The sequence below is a fragment of the Pipra filicauda genome, unplaced genomic scaffold (genome assembly GCF_003945595.2).
Source record: "Pipra filicauda isolate LSUMZ 115617 unplaced genomic scaffold, ASM394559v2 scaffold37_size4185640_pilon, whole genome shotgun sequence".
NCBI lineage: Eukaryota > Metazoa > Chordata > Aves > Passeriformes > Pipridae > Pipra > Pipra filicauda.
Window position 1 is genome coordinate 1,104,022 of NW_024104509.1, and position 15,841 is coordinate 1,119,862.

Sequence of the window (15,841 nt, forward strand, 5' to 3'; positions counted from 1 at the left end):
TTCTAATGCTTCTAGGGGTGACCCCACTATGGCCTTTTACCAACTTTAACTTCTGTTGAGAGTGGAGTTTATTCCTTCTCTGTCTCAAACTAGTGCTGAAATAACTATTCCGCCAAATTTACTGGGGCTTTTTTGAAGACCAAAACCTGCGTGTAGCTATTTTGAGTTATTATAAAGTTTCTCACCTTCGTGAGAGACACTGTTGGATGACTCCAGAGTGTTTGCTTGTGTTTTGACTCTATTGTTTCTCCTGCTATTAATGCTCTGTATATGGGCTTGAATTTGGTTGCATAAAGCTTTTGAGACTAGAGCTGGGATTAGTTGCTGTAGGAACCTCAGACTGCAGCACGAAGAGGACTAAGTTTCCTTGTCTTTTGCTTTGGTTTACTCAGTGGTAACCCAGATTTGTCACTCTGGTCTAGCTGTGCCACTACCAGTGCAGTTTCAGCTGCAGGCGCTATTGAACCTACCTTGATGAAAATTTTTCATCCAAACTGGAAAAAAAATATATATTTGTAAAGCCAATTAATATTATTTGTGAAAGTTTTCAAAGTCATAGACCTTTTTAGATTAAAAAAATCAAATTTTAAAGAGATGGTCTGGATTCCTTCTGATTTGAGCAAATAAACAATTTAATAAATTTTGTGGCCTAATTGTTTACTTATTGTCCTTTCTAAATATTATTTTGGAGAGGTAGTATTTGCCCCTAGTATGTTCTATTGAGAACTTTTTTCTTCACTTGCTTTTTTCCATATTTGTGATATTTAAAAAAAAATCCTTCCATTTCTAAAGGAAGTGTGGATGAAAATGTTAATGGAAAGATAAATAAGGGGGGAAAAAGATAGGAGAGATATGAAGTCTAATGAAAAAATAGTGAGCAATTTCATTTTATCTCTATATGATTATTGAAAGAAAGAAAAAGTTTGCTAAACTTCCACTGATTTTTAGCTCTGTGTTCACAGACAATCCTTTCAAAGTTGTTAACTTATTCATGTGTTATATTTCCAGTAGTAAATATGTATGTCAGAACAAATACCCATGGGAATAATAATTTATGTTATGTGATGACTTTGCTTTGTTATGCTGAAAGAAGGCAGGATTAAGTCAACAGAGAAGTAGAAAAAGAAGAGACTTCCCATGTGTCAAGTTTCATCTTTTCTGAAGTGACATTTGAGCAAGTAAGAAGTAGCTAAAATATAACTGTTCTTGCTTGTATGTCTGTTTTCCAGGGACCTGTGCCCTCAAGTGAAGAAAGAGGTTTTAGTGATGATTCAAAACACATTTAGTTTGGAACAGAAACAGTCCAGTCATCTATTTCACATTTTGATGGAATGCATGGAACACAGAGACTCCGTGAGTGGGGCTCATGCCCTGAATTTAGGATGTCTTAATTTGGTGTTAACCTTTTTGCTTCTTCTGTGGTGGGTTGGTGCACAGGTGTAATATAAAGATAACATGAAGGTGTCTGTGCTAATTTCTATATTGAGTAGCTCTAGAGAGCCCACTTAGTTGACTTCTAAAGTTTCAGCGTTTGTTTATGAAATGACAGCCTTTCTGATTTTAGTAAAAGGCCATATATCTTTGTTTTCACTGGAAAGATCAAGTAATTCCTAGTTTTTTGCTTCTCTAGTAGAGTCTTATTTATAATTTAGAAAGGTTTCCTTCCATTCTTCTACTTAAAACAGAATTTTCCTAGAACTTGTAATGCAATGTACTCTTGTGATTTGCTGGTATGTTTAGGAGCTCAAGTGCTCATTTGCAAGGAGAATCATAGAACCACAGAATGGTTTGGGTTGGAAGTGACCTTAAAGACCATGTAGTTTCACCACCCCTGCCACGGGCATGGACACAAGATGAGGTTGTTCAAAGCCCCATCCAACCTGGCTTTGAGCACTTCCAGGGATGGGACATCCACAACTTCTCTGGGCAAGCTGTTCCAGTGCTTCACCCCTCTCACAGTAAATAATTTCTTCCAAACATCTAATTTAAATCTACCCTCTTTAAGTTTAAAACTGTTACCCCTTGTCCTATCCCCCCCCATCTTTCTTGTAAACCTCATTTAGATAGTGGAAGCTAGCTACAAGGTCTCCCTTGAGATTTCTCTTCTCTAGGCTAAACAATCCCAAAGGAGAGGTGCTCTAGTCATCATCTTTGTGGCCCTCCTCTGGACATGCTTGAGCAGGTCCACATCCTTCTTATGTTGGGGACCCCAGAGCTGGACACAGAACTCCAGGTGGCATCTCACCAGAGCAGAGTAGAGGGGAAGAATCACAGAATCAGTTAGGTTGGAAAAGACCTCTGAGATCATCAAGTCCGACTTTTGACTGAACCCCACCATATCAACTAGAACAAGTGTCACATCCAATCTTTGTCTTTTTTTAAGCACCTCCAGGGATGGTGACTCCACCACCTCCCTTGGCAGTAGATTCCAATGTTTAATCACCCTTTCTGTGAAGAATTTCCTCCTAATGTCTAACCTGAACTACCCTGGCACAGCTTGAGACTGTGATCCTTTGTCCTGTCACTAGTTGAGTGGCAGAAGGTGCCGGTTGACTACAACCTCCTTTCAGGTAGTTGTGTTGAGTGATAAGGTCACACATGAGCCTTCTCTTCTCTAGGCTAAACAACCCCAGCTCCCTCAGCTGCTTATCACAGGACTTACTCTTTAGACCCTTCACCAGCTTCATTTTCCATCTCTGGACTCACTTCAGCATCTCAATGTCTTTCTTGAAGTGAGTGACCCAGAACTGGACACAGGACTTGAGGTGCAACCTCACCAGTGCTGATTACAGGGGGACAAACACTTTCCTAGTCCTGCTGGCCACACTATTTCTGATACATTTCAGGATGCCAAGTGGCCTTTTGGCCACCTGGGCACATGCTGGCTCTTGTTCAACCTGGGGTCAGCCAGCACCCCCAGGTCCTTTTCAGCTGGGCCACTTTCCAACTACTCTACGCCCAAGCTGTAGCACTGCATGGAGTTATTGTGGCCAAAGTGTAGGACCCAGCACTTGGTCTTATTGAACCTCAGGCCATTGATCTCGGCCTATTTATTCAGCCTGTCCAGATCCGTCTTCAGAGCCTTTGTATCCTCTAGCATATTGACACTCCCACCCAACTTGATGTTGTCCTCAAATTTACTAAAATTTTACTAAATTTTACTAAATTTACTACAATTACTAAACTTACTAAATTTACTTACACTTGATCCTCTCATCCAGATCATCAATAAAGATATTGGACAGAACTGGGCCAAATACTGCTGACCATGCTGCTTTTGAGGCAGCCTAGGATGTAGTTGGCTTTCTAGGCTGCCAGTGCACATTACAGTTCTTGTTGATCCTTTACCTAAGTCTTTCTTTCCATGGCTGCTTTCAATTCATTCTCTTCCCAGGCTATATTTGTTCTTGGGATCACCCTGACCCAGGTACAGGTCTTGCACTTGGCCTTGTTGAACTTCATGAGGTCTGCACACCTCTCAAGCCTGTCAAGGCCACTGTGGATGGCATCTCTTCCCTTTAGAGTATCAACACCACTCGGCTTGGTGTCATCCACAAACTTGCTGAGTGTGCATTCGATCCCAGTGTCCGTGTCCCCAACAAACGTCTTAAATAATACTGATTCCAATGCTGACCTTTGAGGGACACTTCTTGTCACTGGTCTCCACTTGGACACTAAACCATTGACTGCAACTCTTCTGAGTGCCACCATCCAGCCAATTCCTTGTCCATAGGGTGGTCCACCAATCAAATCCACGTTGGCCTAGTTTAGGGACAAGGATGTTGTGCAGGACATTATCAAATGCTTTGCACAAGTCCAAGTAGGTGACATCAATTGCTCTTCCCTTATCCATCAGTGCTGTAATTCTGCAATAGAAGGCCATCAGATTTGTCAGGCATGATTTGCCCTTAATGAAACCATGTGGGCTGTCACCAATCACCTCCTTATTTTATGTGTGCCTTAGCACAGTTTCCAGGAGGATCTGCCCCATGATCTTGCCAGGCAAGAGGCAAGACCTGAGACTGACTGGTCTATGGTTTCCCAAGTCTTTCTTTCTAGCCTTTTTAAAAATGGTAGTTATATTTCCACTTTTCCAGTTACTGGGAAATTCACCAGTGTGCCACAGCTTTTCAAATATGATGGAGTACCAAGTATTTATTGTGGGAGTAATGACAATTGTAGCAAGGATCACTAAAATGAAAACTACCCAATATATTTTCAGTATTTTTTGTTTTACTTTATTTGAATGTCTGTTTTCTAGTTGAAAACTGAGTGGATATCAAACATGTTACATTTCTGTATTTCTCAACTTTAAAGGCTAATCAAAAGGAAATAGACTCATGGAGACTCATGCAGTAGGTTGATTCCAGTTTGCCTGAGATGCCATTGCATTAAAAACCAAAATGGTGCATTTTCTGTCTGAAACAAAGGAAAATTATGTCTGGGCCTTTGCCATTGTTTGTGTTGAAATATGTATAATTTAATCTACCACAGCCCATACCAAGAAGAAATAACTACAGACTTCTCTGCCTCACCTCAAATAGTATACTTCTGCAATTCTAACAGATAACCATATTTGATGCGGAGTCTGAAGATGAGCAGGACATTGATTTGGCAATTCTGACTGCACTCTTGAAAGGTATTGAAAAATATGACCTATTTTCATCTGATATAGAGTCTCATTGACTTGCCTGTTCAAAGCAAAGGAATGACATTAATGTGTGAAAACTGCTAGATCCTTTACTTGTTTCCTAGGTACAAATATGTCTACTTCAGATCAGCTAGGTTTGGCATTGGCCTGGAACCAGCTAGATATTGCCAAGAAACATGTACTCATTTATGGACAACACTGGAAGGTACGATTACCTTTTATTTTTCACAGTGTCTTTACACTTTATTATGATGACTAATTTTCCATGATTTACATTTGTCAAGCTTTAATTAAGAAATAGTTCGATGATTGGAATCAGTGTCCTGTAATCTGCTGTGATTTTGGAGGGGCATTATCCTTAAAACTGTGGAGTATTCAACTGCAGAACGCATCAGATCTCATCTGTTTCTCCAGAGAGGAGTTGACAATTATCAGTTGTCAGGGATATTTCATTTTAGCCCAAAACATTCTTTTCTCCAAAGATGTAAGCTCTGAAGGAACATTGCATCTGTTTTCCTTGCTCTAGACAGAAATACAGAAATCACAGTGTAAATCACCAGGTTAAAAAAAAGGCAAAATTAACTGTGGTAACATTATCTTAGATATCGTTTCTTAGGAATACCCACAATGAAGGCAAGCCATGATTTAGACCTACATTAACTATATCTATGTGAACGAACATAAAGTAGGAATTAAATCAGTCCCATAAATTGTGGTTTCCAAGTTTTCAGGTGTAATCCAGTATTTAAGTATAACCTCCCTTAGCAAGATTTTTATGTACATAACATGATTTTTATATATGACAAATATAAAACTCTATGTGCCTTAACATGTTTTTCCCATTTTTATAAAAGTTAGTATTTTGCTCAAGAAATAATATCTGATGGTCCCAGAAGTACTTCCTAAGTTTTCTCTGCCAAGAATTACAAGGTTGATTTTTCCAGTCCCAAGTGTTTCTTCTTTAAAATGTAAATTTTGAAAAAGATACAGTTGTATATATATATGAGTGGCCATAGCTGGTTGTTTGCCACAACAAGAGACCTGAATTTTTTGTCACCAGCCCATACTTTCCTGTGGTGTGTAAAGCTGAAGGAGGACTATGCCTGAGGTGTCTACAATTAAACATCCATGAATTCAATATTGGATATTAGGAAAAATTTGTTCCCCAAACCAGTTATCAACCATTGGAACAGCCTACACAGAGTGTGGTTGAGTCACCATTCCTGGAACTATCTAAAAGACATGTAGAGATGTGGCACTTCATGACATGGTTTAGAAATGGACTCATCAGTGTTAGGTTTGCAGATTGACTTGATGATCTAAAGATCATCAGACTAAGTGATTCAATGATTCTGTGTGTATGAGAAGTAAGGAATAACATCTTCCTAGTCCCCACCTCTTTAATACACAAGAGTTTAGAGAACAATTGAATAGTTCAGCCTCTTTATTCCTGGCTCTTCCAAGGTGATTATCTGTTCAGTTTTTCCATTTTTCTGACCATATTTTCTGCTATTCTGTGTGCTTTTTTCAGATGTAAAAGTCATCTATTGAGACAGGCAGACCAGCACTGTACTCAATTTTCTAATTTAGATATTTAGTGAAATACTAATATTTTACAGATTGTTCTCTATTCATCTAAGGATAATTATCTAAGAATAAATCTAAGATAACTATCTAAGAATAATTATCTAACAATAAATCCTTATAGGTTGTATGCTTTTTTTTACTGGTTTCTAACTTGTATTCATGCCTTGAGAAGGTAGGTCCACTAGAATTTTAACCTTACTTCCACTTACTCTACTGTATTTACCCATTTTCTACTGTCTTCCATGATGCTGTTACAGGGGTTGAATTCAACTGTACTTCAGTTCCCTGGGAACTCTTAGGTGAATACATTTTGCTACCAATTTATGGATGACTTCTATAGTCTTTTCTACCGACACTTCAATTTGACACAGTTCCTCAGATTTATCTGCCATAAAGAACAGCTTCAAGTATATGACTTTCCCACACTGTTCTGTAGTGAGCAGTGAGGCAATGAATTAGTTTACTGTGTCTGCAATAACCTTATCTCCTTGAGTGTTTCTTTTATACGCTGATTATCCTCTGACCTTTTAGATCCACTGGCAGGACCCCTACTCCCACTTCTCTGCTTCTGATATGTTTGAAAAAAATCTGTGTACCTATTCATATCTATTTCAGTACAATTGTTCAGCAGCATTTGATATGAAAAGCCATTGTCAAATAATGACTATATTCCCCACTTTCAGTAAGACATAAAGATCTCGTAATAAATAAGCCTCAATCTTTTGCTTCTCCAAGCAAAAATTAAAATGACATATACTCCTGAAAGTTTTTGTTTTGACTGAGCAGAAAAAAATAATTAACAACTACTTTCTTCTTGCACTGGAAAAAAAAAGTATAAGCACAGTATTTAAGTTTGCCTTTAAATTAGTTGCTTTCTAATTGAAGAGGTGTAACCCTCTGACTGTCAGGAACTGCCAGACCTGCAATCATCAGAGGCTACAGCTTCTGCAGGGTTATTGTGATTGTGTGTTCAAATTTTGAATTATGTTTTTAAGCAGCAATTTTTAGGTGATTGTAGAGTCTTAGTATATTTCTGTCTATGTAAGTGTTTCGAGGAAACATGCACAGTTAGGCACAGATTGTGGCCATTTCTTTTACAACTCTGGTCCTAGAAGTTCAGAAGGTAAAGACTGTAATGAGCTGTAATTATGTTTCTGCTCAAATGTCAACTCAATCTCAAATGGACTTCACACCAAAGAATGTCATTCTAGTAGTTACCAAATAGCTGTCTAAACCTCTTCAGACACACTACCAACTCAAGGAATGACTGCTACAAGAAATTTAATACAAGAATGGTCAGTCACTCTGAGATATTTCTGGAAGAAACACCAATAATTAAGGATCAGTGCATAAGTATTCTTTTTACGTGTGAAAATTCTGTCATATTTATTGGTCATCTTTTGACATAATTTCTGTCAAACGTCAATATGTACACAGAATGGACTAACTTCAGGCTAGGAGTAACACCTGCCCCAGTGCCAGCCTCCTCATTCTGCTCACCCCACTGCATTTCCTGTGCATACATGTTCTGTAGAAAAACTTTATGTGAATTTATATGAACCTCATATGTCTAACTCCTTTGCTATTTTGCATGTAGAAACCTTGCTGAGCTCTGCACAAGTGCCATGAGTACAGTGCTTTCACTGTTTGGACACTATTGTAGGTAGATTTCTGCTTCATGGTTTCTTTAAGAGAGTTTATTCTAATACATGTTGCCTCTTATTTGAAAAAAGTCTGCTTTAAAGAAATTTCAGTTCTATAGAGAGGTTTTGAAATAGAGTATCTTGAAATATCTTTTGTCATATGTCAAAAGAAAGGCTTCCCTCCACCCCGTGCATTATCCTACATTGGCTTTTGAAGTGAGTTAGAGAGTAGAGAATGTATTATCAGAGTCTAGTTGTAAAGTTACATTCGTAGAAGTCTCTGCAGATGTTGGGTTTATGGTAACTCAGTTTTGCTTCTCCTCTTTGTTGGATTTTTTTACAGAGATGCTTCCTCCAACATATTTTTCTTTTGTACTGTACACTTTAAAGAAACATAGTCATTTTGGTAAAGGGATTATTAGCTGTTCAGGAATGTTTTATTTATTTCCAAATGTAATTTTCTAAGCTTTTCCTCCAACTCTGTCCATTTGGAGGTTGGTGCCTTGGAACAGGCAATGCTGGATGCTTTAGTGATGGACCGTGTGGATTTTGTGAAGCTGTTAATAGAGCATGGAGTGAACATGCACCATTTTCTTACCATATCTCGTTTAGAAGAACTCTACAATACGGTGAGTATTTGGAATTCCAGTGTACAACTGGAAATTAATGGGTTTTGCTAATTTTTGATTGTAATGTGGGATTTTTGGGTTGGTGTACCAGCTAGTTATTTTTGATTCACTATCTTAAACCAGACTGAGTATTAACATGAAGCTTATGAGAAATATGTTCAGATTTAAATCCGGTAAAGACATGCTTGTCTTGCTGAAAATGCTATGTTGTTTAGATCAAAGCTATATCAGCTTCTTTCTAGAATATGTCATGATTTAAGACAGTAGATGTGTTGCAGATTAGTGTTGAAATATTTTTGAAGAGACTTGGGTGTAGATGTTAAATGGAGAGAGCTTCAATTGCAGTAGCTTATTCTGAAGATTTTTTAGCTGATTTCTTTTACTGTATTGATTTTCTAATGTAGAGTGGCATGGTTGTTTACTGTCTTTTCTTTTCACACCACAGAAACAAGGACCATCAAATCTACTGTTATATCACCTAGTTCGAGATGTGAAACAGGTAATAGACATAGGAAAGGCTGGGGAGCAAAAATGGTAGCTTAGAACTTCAGTGTCCACTGGCACACTGCTATTAGATAACACAGGGAAATTTTAGGAATAGAAGTGATGGGTTCATTATTATGGTCCTATATCTGCTAAATGGTTTTATCTTAATCCCATGGATCCCCTAAGAAATTAACAAGCACACTTCTATTGAGGCTCCCAAGGATCCTGTACTTTAGTTTCAAAGCCAAGCAGTTTGTGTAGATCAGACTCTCTTTCTCAAATTACTGATGTGACGTTATGAAGTGATTGTACAAAAGACTTAGTGAATTAGTGCAATAATTACTGTCATTGTTTTAGGGTTTTCCTTTTTTCCCCCAAGCTAAAATATTCTTTCCTTGTTGAGCAATAACAAAAAGATACTGTGACAAAATATAATGTTATTTTAGAGTGTTGCTTTGCCTAGGAGAACAGAGGGTGGCAGTGGATGACTACTGCATGTAGCACTGGCTCCATCAGTAATTTAGTGTCAGCCTTGTTATTTGGGTACATCATTAATTTATTTCATGTTTCTGTTATCTATTGTACCTCACAGCACTGCTTAGCCAGGAAGGGATGAGCTATTACTTAGGCATCTAGACTTCACTGCAGGGGATTCCTAGATCCAAAAATAGATTAATTGGCTAGTTCTTTCTAGGGTATGAATGCTAAGATAAAATCCTAATCTTTGCAGAGTTCTGTTGTATTTGTGGTGTGATTTTATTATTGTGGGTGATTTTCATGTCAATCTCATTTATGGTTCTTTAGATAGATGTATGGTATTCTGATCTCCATAACAAACTGTTTTGTGTATTTTCCCTTATTGATGAACATATTCAAGGTCTGATTTATGTGAAAGATCTGGAAGAGCTCGGTGTTGAAAAAACATCTAACTTATCCAAGCTGAAAAATCTGTCTCCCTCACTGATACTGAAGTAATTGATATGACCCCTCTCCTAAAATCCATGCCCTGTATGTATTTCAGGACACTTTGGGAAAACTCAGCGTGTGATCTGAAGAAAAACTTTTGACACTTAATATATGTTAATGGAATTTATGTAAAAATTATCTGCACAATATCAAAACTTTCTATACCATTGTGTAAGCTAAACTTACTTGGGATCTGCACTCAGGGCTAAATGCTGTAAACCCTTTTTCACTGGAGCTTCTGTTAATATGTGTAAGTGCTCTGTTAATGGGTCATGCAGTTGCAGTCTACTATGGTGACACAGTAGGTGGGACAGTCACCAGAGTGATGTGATCATGGATTTCAGAATATTTTCTCCATTAGGGTTACCACCTTTGATTCTGCTTCATTTGAATGGAGATACATTGCAGTCTGCTCGGATATCATAAAATGTGAGGCTTAGTGCAGAGAAGTATCTACAAGTATAGGTAGTCAGAAATATTTGCCTAACTAACTCTCAACAACAGAGCTGACAAGCTCCATTCAGTGAGATGTACTTTTGCCCCAGAGTGTTCAACATGTTGAAACATTCTGCTACTCAAGGCTGGGTGGCCTTAGCTGACTATTGAAGTCTATTGAAAAAAACCTCAGTCCAGAAGAAAGACTTTTCACAGTCTGAAAGGCATGTACTGCTAGAAATACATAATGTCTCAGATCCTATTTATGTACAGGCCCATTTTTCACTTTAAAGACTTGCACTTTAAGGTTTTACCAATAATTTTCACATCTGTGTGGAAAATAATCTGTTCTTCAGAGAATTTGTCACAAACTAAAGGGTGCGGGAAGGACAGTGAAGGTACTTTAAGCAGAAGTGGTTAGAGATTCAGAAGGTAGAGCTAATGCACATACAGTTTCTGTCTAGTTGACAAGAGACAGTCTTGAGCCTCTACAAGGCATTTCCAGTCTCCAGGAACTATCTGCATCATTAAATACATGCTTCACCTACTTCTTGATTTTTAATTAATGAATGAGCTTAATGACCAAATCACCCCATGCTAGTTTTCTCTTGTTATGAGGAGAAGATTTTTGTCTGTCTCTCTGATGTTCGTGATTGTCCTGAAGAACGACTACCCTCACAGTTGAATGAAGCCGATCTTGGGATCATGCATTATATGTCCCTATGCAACGTGTGTGCAGTCAACTGTAAACGTCACATTTTTCAGCCTGAAAATGGGATGTGCCTGTGTTCTCTTTCCAAGGGAGTTCCATATTCCTAATGAATGTGTACAGTTTCCGGAGAGCAGGAGCTCTCAGTTGCACATTTTTCCAGACTACCTCTTAGTAGGGCTCTGACATGGCTGACTGTGGTATGTAATAGCATCATGAAAAGTTTGTGACATTGGTGTTTCAGAATACCCTTCCTTTGGATTACAAGATATCACTGATTGATATTGGACTGGTAATAGAGTACCTCCTTGGTGAAGCTTATCGGAGCAGCTACACAAGGAAGCATTTCCGAATTCACTACAATGATCTCTACAGAAAACATAAGGTAATTTCTTCAAAATTACTACCACTAGTCTTCAAGAAAAGCCAAAATGTGACACCTGAAAATAGCTCAGGTTGTCATTGTGGTTTGCCTGAAGAGCATCAGTTAAAGGTATGCCAGACTTGTCTGTTTTATAAATCTCTTTGCCAGCTGTGGGGAGGTTGCAAATAAAACAGACAAATCCCCAAGAGTACCAATTGTTAAATTAATTCAGTAAATTTACCTTTGTGTCCAGTAGTTGGGTTGTGTTCTTTGTCTGTCATCCATTAATAAAGATCAAGAAGACTGTACCAACCATCGTTTTCCCTTTTCTGAAGCAGTTGCATGTTTCTGTTCTTGCAACTTGAACCACATCACAGAAATAGTGAATTCCACATGCCTTGAACTAGACTTAGGGTGTGTCATCATTTTCCCTGTTGACTTTCCAAAACCAGTAACTTAAAAGGAGCCTAAACTTCTCAATAAATTAGCTGAATATCATTGCCAACATCACTGCATAAAAATTCTACGCAGTTTTTATAGTAGAACTGGACTTTGATTGAAGTAGTTCCACATGTTGAAAAACAAACAACAAAACCCTATCATCCCCATGAACTGCTTTCATGACTAAGAGAAGAATCTCAGGAGGATCAGGGAAAATGAGAATAATGAAAACTGTTACTTGTAGTGAACAGAAACAGAGAAAAAGTTTCCTGTATGTCACTAGTTTAATACAATGCTTAAAGAAAGATATATGAGCAGTTGTAACACTTTTCACTGTTTGCTGATGAAATATAACCTTAACAGGAATGGATGAAACTTTATAATCATATAACTAAGTACTACAGGAAAGAGCATTATTGATTCAGCTCGTAACATTCTTCCCTCTGTGTCAACACTGAACAAAATCTATAGGGATGCTAGATGTTCAAAGGAAACAAGCAGCAAACAATTCAGAGACTTCTGTTTTCCAAAGGACTTACGGCACTTTATAAAAAAGGTTGGCACTCAGAAGAGCTTCCAGTTGGATTATTCTAGTCTGGTACAAACCCTGTTGTTGTTTTAACTGATTGATGCTATTTGGAATATCAATATTTTGAACTCAGAGTTTCAGAAAAATATATATTCTTTTAACTAAGATGTGAAACAGGCTATTTTTTTCTTTATTGTATAAGTTCCACTGGTAGTTATGGTGATTACTGACTCACTAGTTTTTGAATAACATCAGTTTTCCACATGCAGTATTGCAGTCAGAAAGTACAAGCATATATCTACAGGCACAAAATCATATCTAATTTGCATTTCTTTCCTTGTGTTTTGTGGTATGCCTTTGGATCTAGAGAATACTCTCCAGCTTTTCTCAGAGCCTGTCTCATTCCTTTCATCAGAGTAATAGGATGAATAGTGGAATGGGATCTACTGAAAGTACTTTGCATTCTCAGTTCTTCAGAACAGCACAGCCTTACAAATACAAGGTAATATAGTTGCTTACTTTAGACTTGGGGATCTTGGAGTCACAGGGTTTGGAGAATGCCCAACACTCTGGAAAAGGAAGCTATAAAAGGCATGGATGCCGAGCAAGGAGTATTTTTCCTTCAGTAGTATTACCAACTTCTTAGCGTTGGTAATCTGAACATGATCCTAGCTTGTGGTTTATGACTTAAATATATATAGCTATCAAACAATTGCAATTGTTTGCAATATCAAATACTTGCAATTCAGATTTGTGTGCAGTTTATTCTTATGAATCTGAATCTCAATCATTTGTTGGGATTTTCTTTTTTTTTTTTTTTTTTTTTTTTTTTTTAACAAATTTACAGGAAAGATCCAGTGCTTTCCATAAATATAAGAAGAAATTAAAAGAGGATATAAACTATGCAGAGAATTATGAGTCAACTGGCTTTATCTACCCCTATAATGACCTCCTGGTTTGGGCAGTATTAATGAAAAGACAGAAGATGGCAATGTTCTTCTGGAAGCATGGAGAGGAAGCCATGGTCAAGGCTGTTGTAGCTTGTAAACTCTACAGGGCAATGGCACGTGAAGCTAAACAGAGCAACATGGTGGATGATACTTCAGAAGAACTGAAGAAGTATTCAAAGTATGAGTTGTCCCTTCAGTTAATAAAGTTCTGCAGTGCTTGGAATGGTTAGATATTTTCCTAATCCACTAAGAGTTTATAGGGTTAGTGATCCCATGGACTATGGAGTATAAAACAAATTATCGATATTATATAATGGATCTGTGTATTGGTGTGCAGTCTGGTTGAGAGTTAAAGAAAAGCTATTTGTATATTCCCTAGATGCTTTTTTGAAAATTAAATTATAAGTGAGTAATGCATGGCTCTCTGTCTGCTAAATGGTCAAGTGAAAGGCTGAAATTTCCCTTACAGTTCAATTTGTTAAGAAGCCATATGGCGCACAGGTGTTGGACTTTTCAAATCTGTAACAAGTAGTAATGAATGAACTAAAATCAGTGCTAAAATCCTGCTCTGTGTAAGACTAAATCAAAAATGTATCCTGAAATAATTGAGTGAATAAAAGGAAAGTAGACAAAGAATTTTCTTCAGGTTTGCAATTTTCAGTTGGTGTTTTCTGATAGTTTTTCTTAGTAGTAATATATTTTAGTTAGTAATATATCTTGTGCTTTGTAGACTTCATGCCTAAAATTCAGGTACAATAAAAATGTACTGCCTTCTTTTGTATGCAGCTCCAAAGCTTAATTTTTGAAGGAATTGTAGTTTCCTTGGACAGTGTTTCCTACAGAGATGTTTTAAAGCCTGTCTAATAGAAGAGACTTTTGCAGCTGCCTGCAGTGCTTGCCCACAGTGGTGATGAATCTGTTGAAGGATATACACAGAATTTCGTAGGGTCCATTTTGATCACTGAGAGAGCTTAAGAACAAAACAAATAAAAAAAAAGAAAACAGGATGACTCTAAACCTTGTGATTAGGAATAAATGGTTAAGTTTAGTCCCTAAAATGCTTTTCACTAGTTATATTTTTAAAGCAATGAGAAAAATGGGAGAAGGCACGCTTACTCAGATTTCTAGTTGAACTTTAGTTACGGGAGTATTCACAACAACCTCTTTGCAGCAATGATTCTGAGTTTGGATAGATCCCTGTTATATTGACTGTTAATTCTTTTCTGCTTTAGGGAATTTGGGCAGCTTGCCTTAGATGTGCTGGACAAAGCATTCAAACAAAATGAGCAGATGGCCATGAAATTGCTGACCTATGAACTGAAAAACTGGAGCAACTCAACTTGTTTAAAACTAGCGGTTTCTGTAGGCCTGCGGCCTTTCATATCCCATACATGCACACAGAGGCTGCTGACTGATATGTGGATGGGACGCTTGAAGATGCGGAAGAACTCCTGGTTTAAGGTAACACGACTCTAGCTTTTTCTGAGTATTTAGAAGCTCTTTAGATGCTTTATGCTTGTTTTGTTGTTTATGAACATGGCTAATGCAGCTTCAGACAGTTGTGCTTAAGCACGTGTTGGAATGTGCACATATGGAAAACAAAAGAAAGGCGGGGGGGAAACGGTACTTGCTTCTGGTTTATTTCTTTGCAAAGGCACCTATGGGATGACATTAGGAGAGGGGATTTATTTTCCTATTCCTATTATGTTCCCATTCTCTCAGCACTCTTCAGTCCCCCCTTACCTGCTCTTGGTTCTGCACATTGCTCGTTCCCTGACAGAGCTGCTGATGGGAGTAATGCTCTCTGAACATAGGAAGCGGTATTGTAAGCATCCCCAGATACCATGGCACTCTTGAAAGCCACAAAACAGACAAGAACAATACACTCCTTCAGAGGCTGTCAGAGTGTGATACAGAGATTCCCAGCACCAGTGGCTTCCTCCCAGGCCAGTGGAATTGTGCTGGGTTTGTGCTGACACCACACATGGCTGACTGTGGCTTCAGGTCTATTGAGCAATTAATTTCTACTGAAATAATTTCCTGAATCTTGTGTTTCTCTTTTAGGTCATTATGAGTATTCTCCTCCCTCCTGCCATCTTGATGCTAGAGTTTAAAAGCAAGGCAGAAATGTCTCATGTTCCTCAATCTCAAGACTTCCACCAGTTCACGTGGTATCATGGGGATCAGAGCCCAATCAGCTCTAAAGATACTTTGTCTCTGGTTAGTCTGTGATGATTATAATTTGAGTGTCAGAGTTTGTTTGTTTACCACAGTATAATTCTAAGGAGGGAAAAGATGGTCATCAGCTGGAAGTGCTGGAACCCAGTTCTCATGATGTAGTCATTAGATCCCTGGTTTGGATACGGACTGATGTGAACTTGGGCGAGTTGCTTCATCTGTCCTGGATGTCACTTCTATGCTGGTCATAATGAGAAAATCCTTCCCAACCTC

General features: G+C 38.0%; 1 protein-coding gene across 1 annotated transcript in view; it reads left to right on the plus strand.

The window, feature by feature from the left end:
* Nucleotides 1-4,553: 4,553 nt before the first annotated feature.
* The window catches only part of TRPM6 (transient receptor potential cation channel subfamily M member 6), a 54,488-nt gene continuing 43,200 nt past the window's right edge, over nucleotides 4,554-15,841 (plus strand). Inside the window, exons 1-9 of the mRNA XM_027729018.2 lie at nucleotides 4,554-4,639; nucleotides 4,756-4,856; nucleotides 8,376-8,510; nucleotides 8,956-9,009; nucleotides 11,351-11,491; nucleotides 12,808-12,942; nucleotides 13,288-13,568; nucleotides 14,623-14,851; nucleotides 15,455-15,610. Coding sequence (XP_027584819.2) covers nucleotides 4,764-4,856; nucleotides 8,376-8,510; nucleotides 8,956-9,009; nucleotides 11,351-11,491; nucleotides 12,808-12,942; nucleotides 13,288-13,568; nucleotides 14,623-14,851; nucleotides 15,455-15,610 — 1,224 coding nt within the window. The 5' untranslated portion in view covers nucleotides 4,554-4,639; nucleotides 4,756-4,763. The remainder of the gene's footprint in view (nucleotides 4,640-4,755; nucleotides 4,857-8,375; nucleotides 8,511-8,955; nucleotides 9,010-11,350; nucleotides 11,492-12,807; nucleotides 12,943-13,287; nucleotides 13,569-14,622; nucleotides 14,852-15,454; nucleotides 15,611-15,841) is intronic.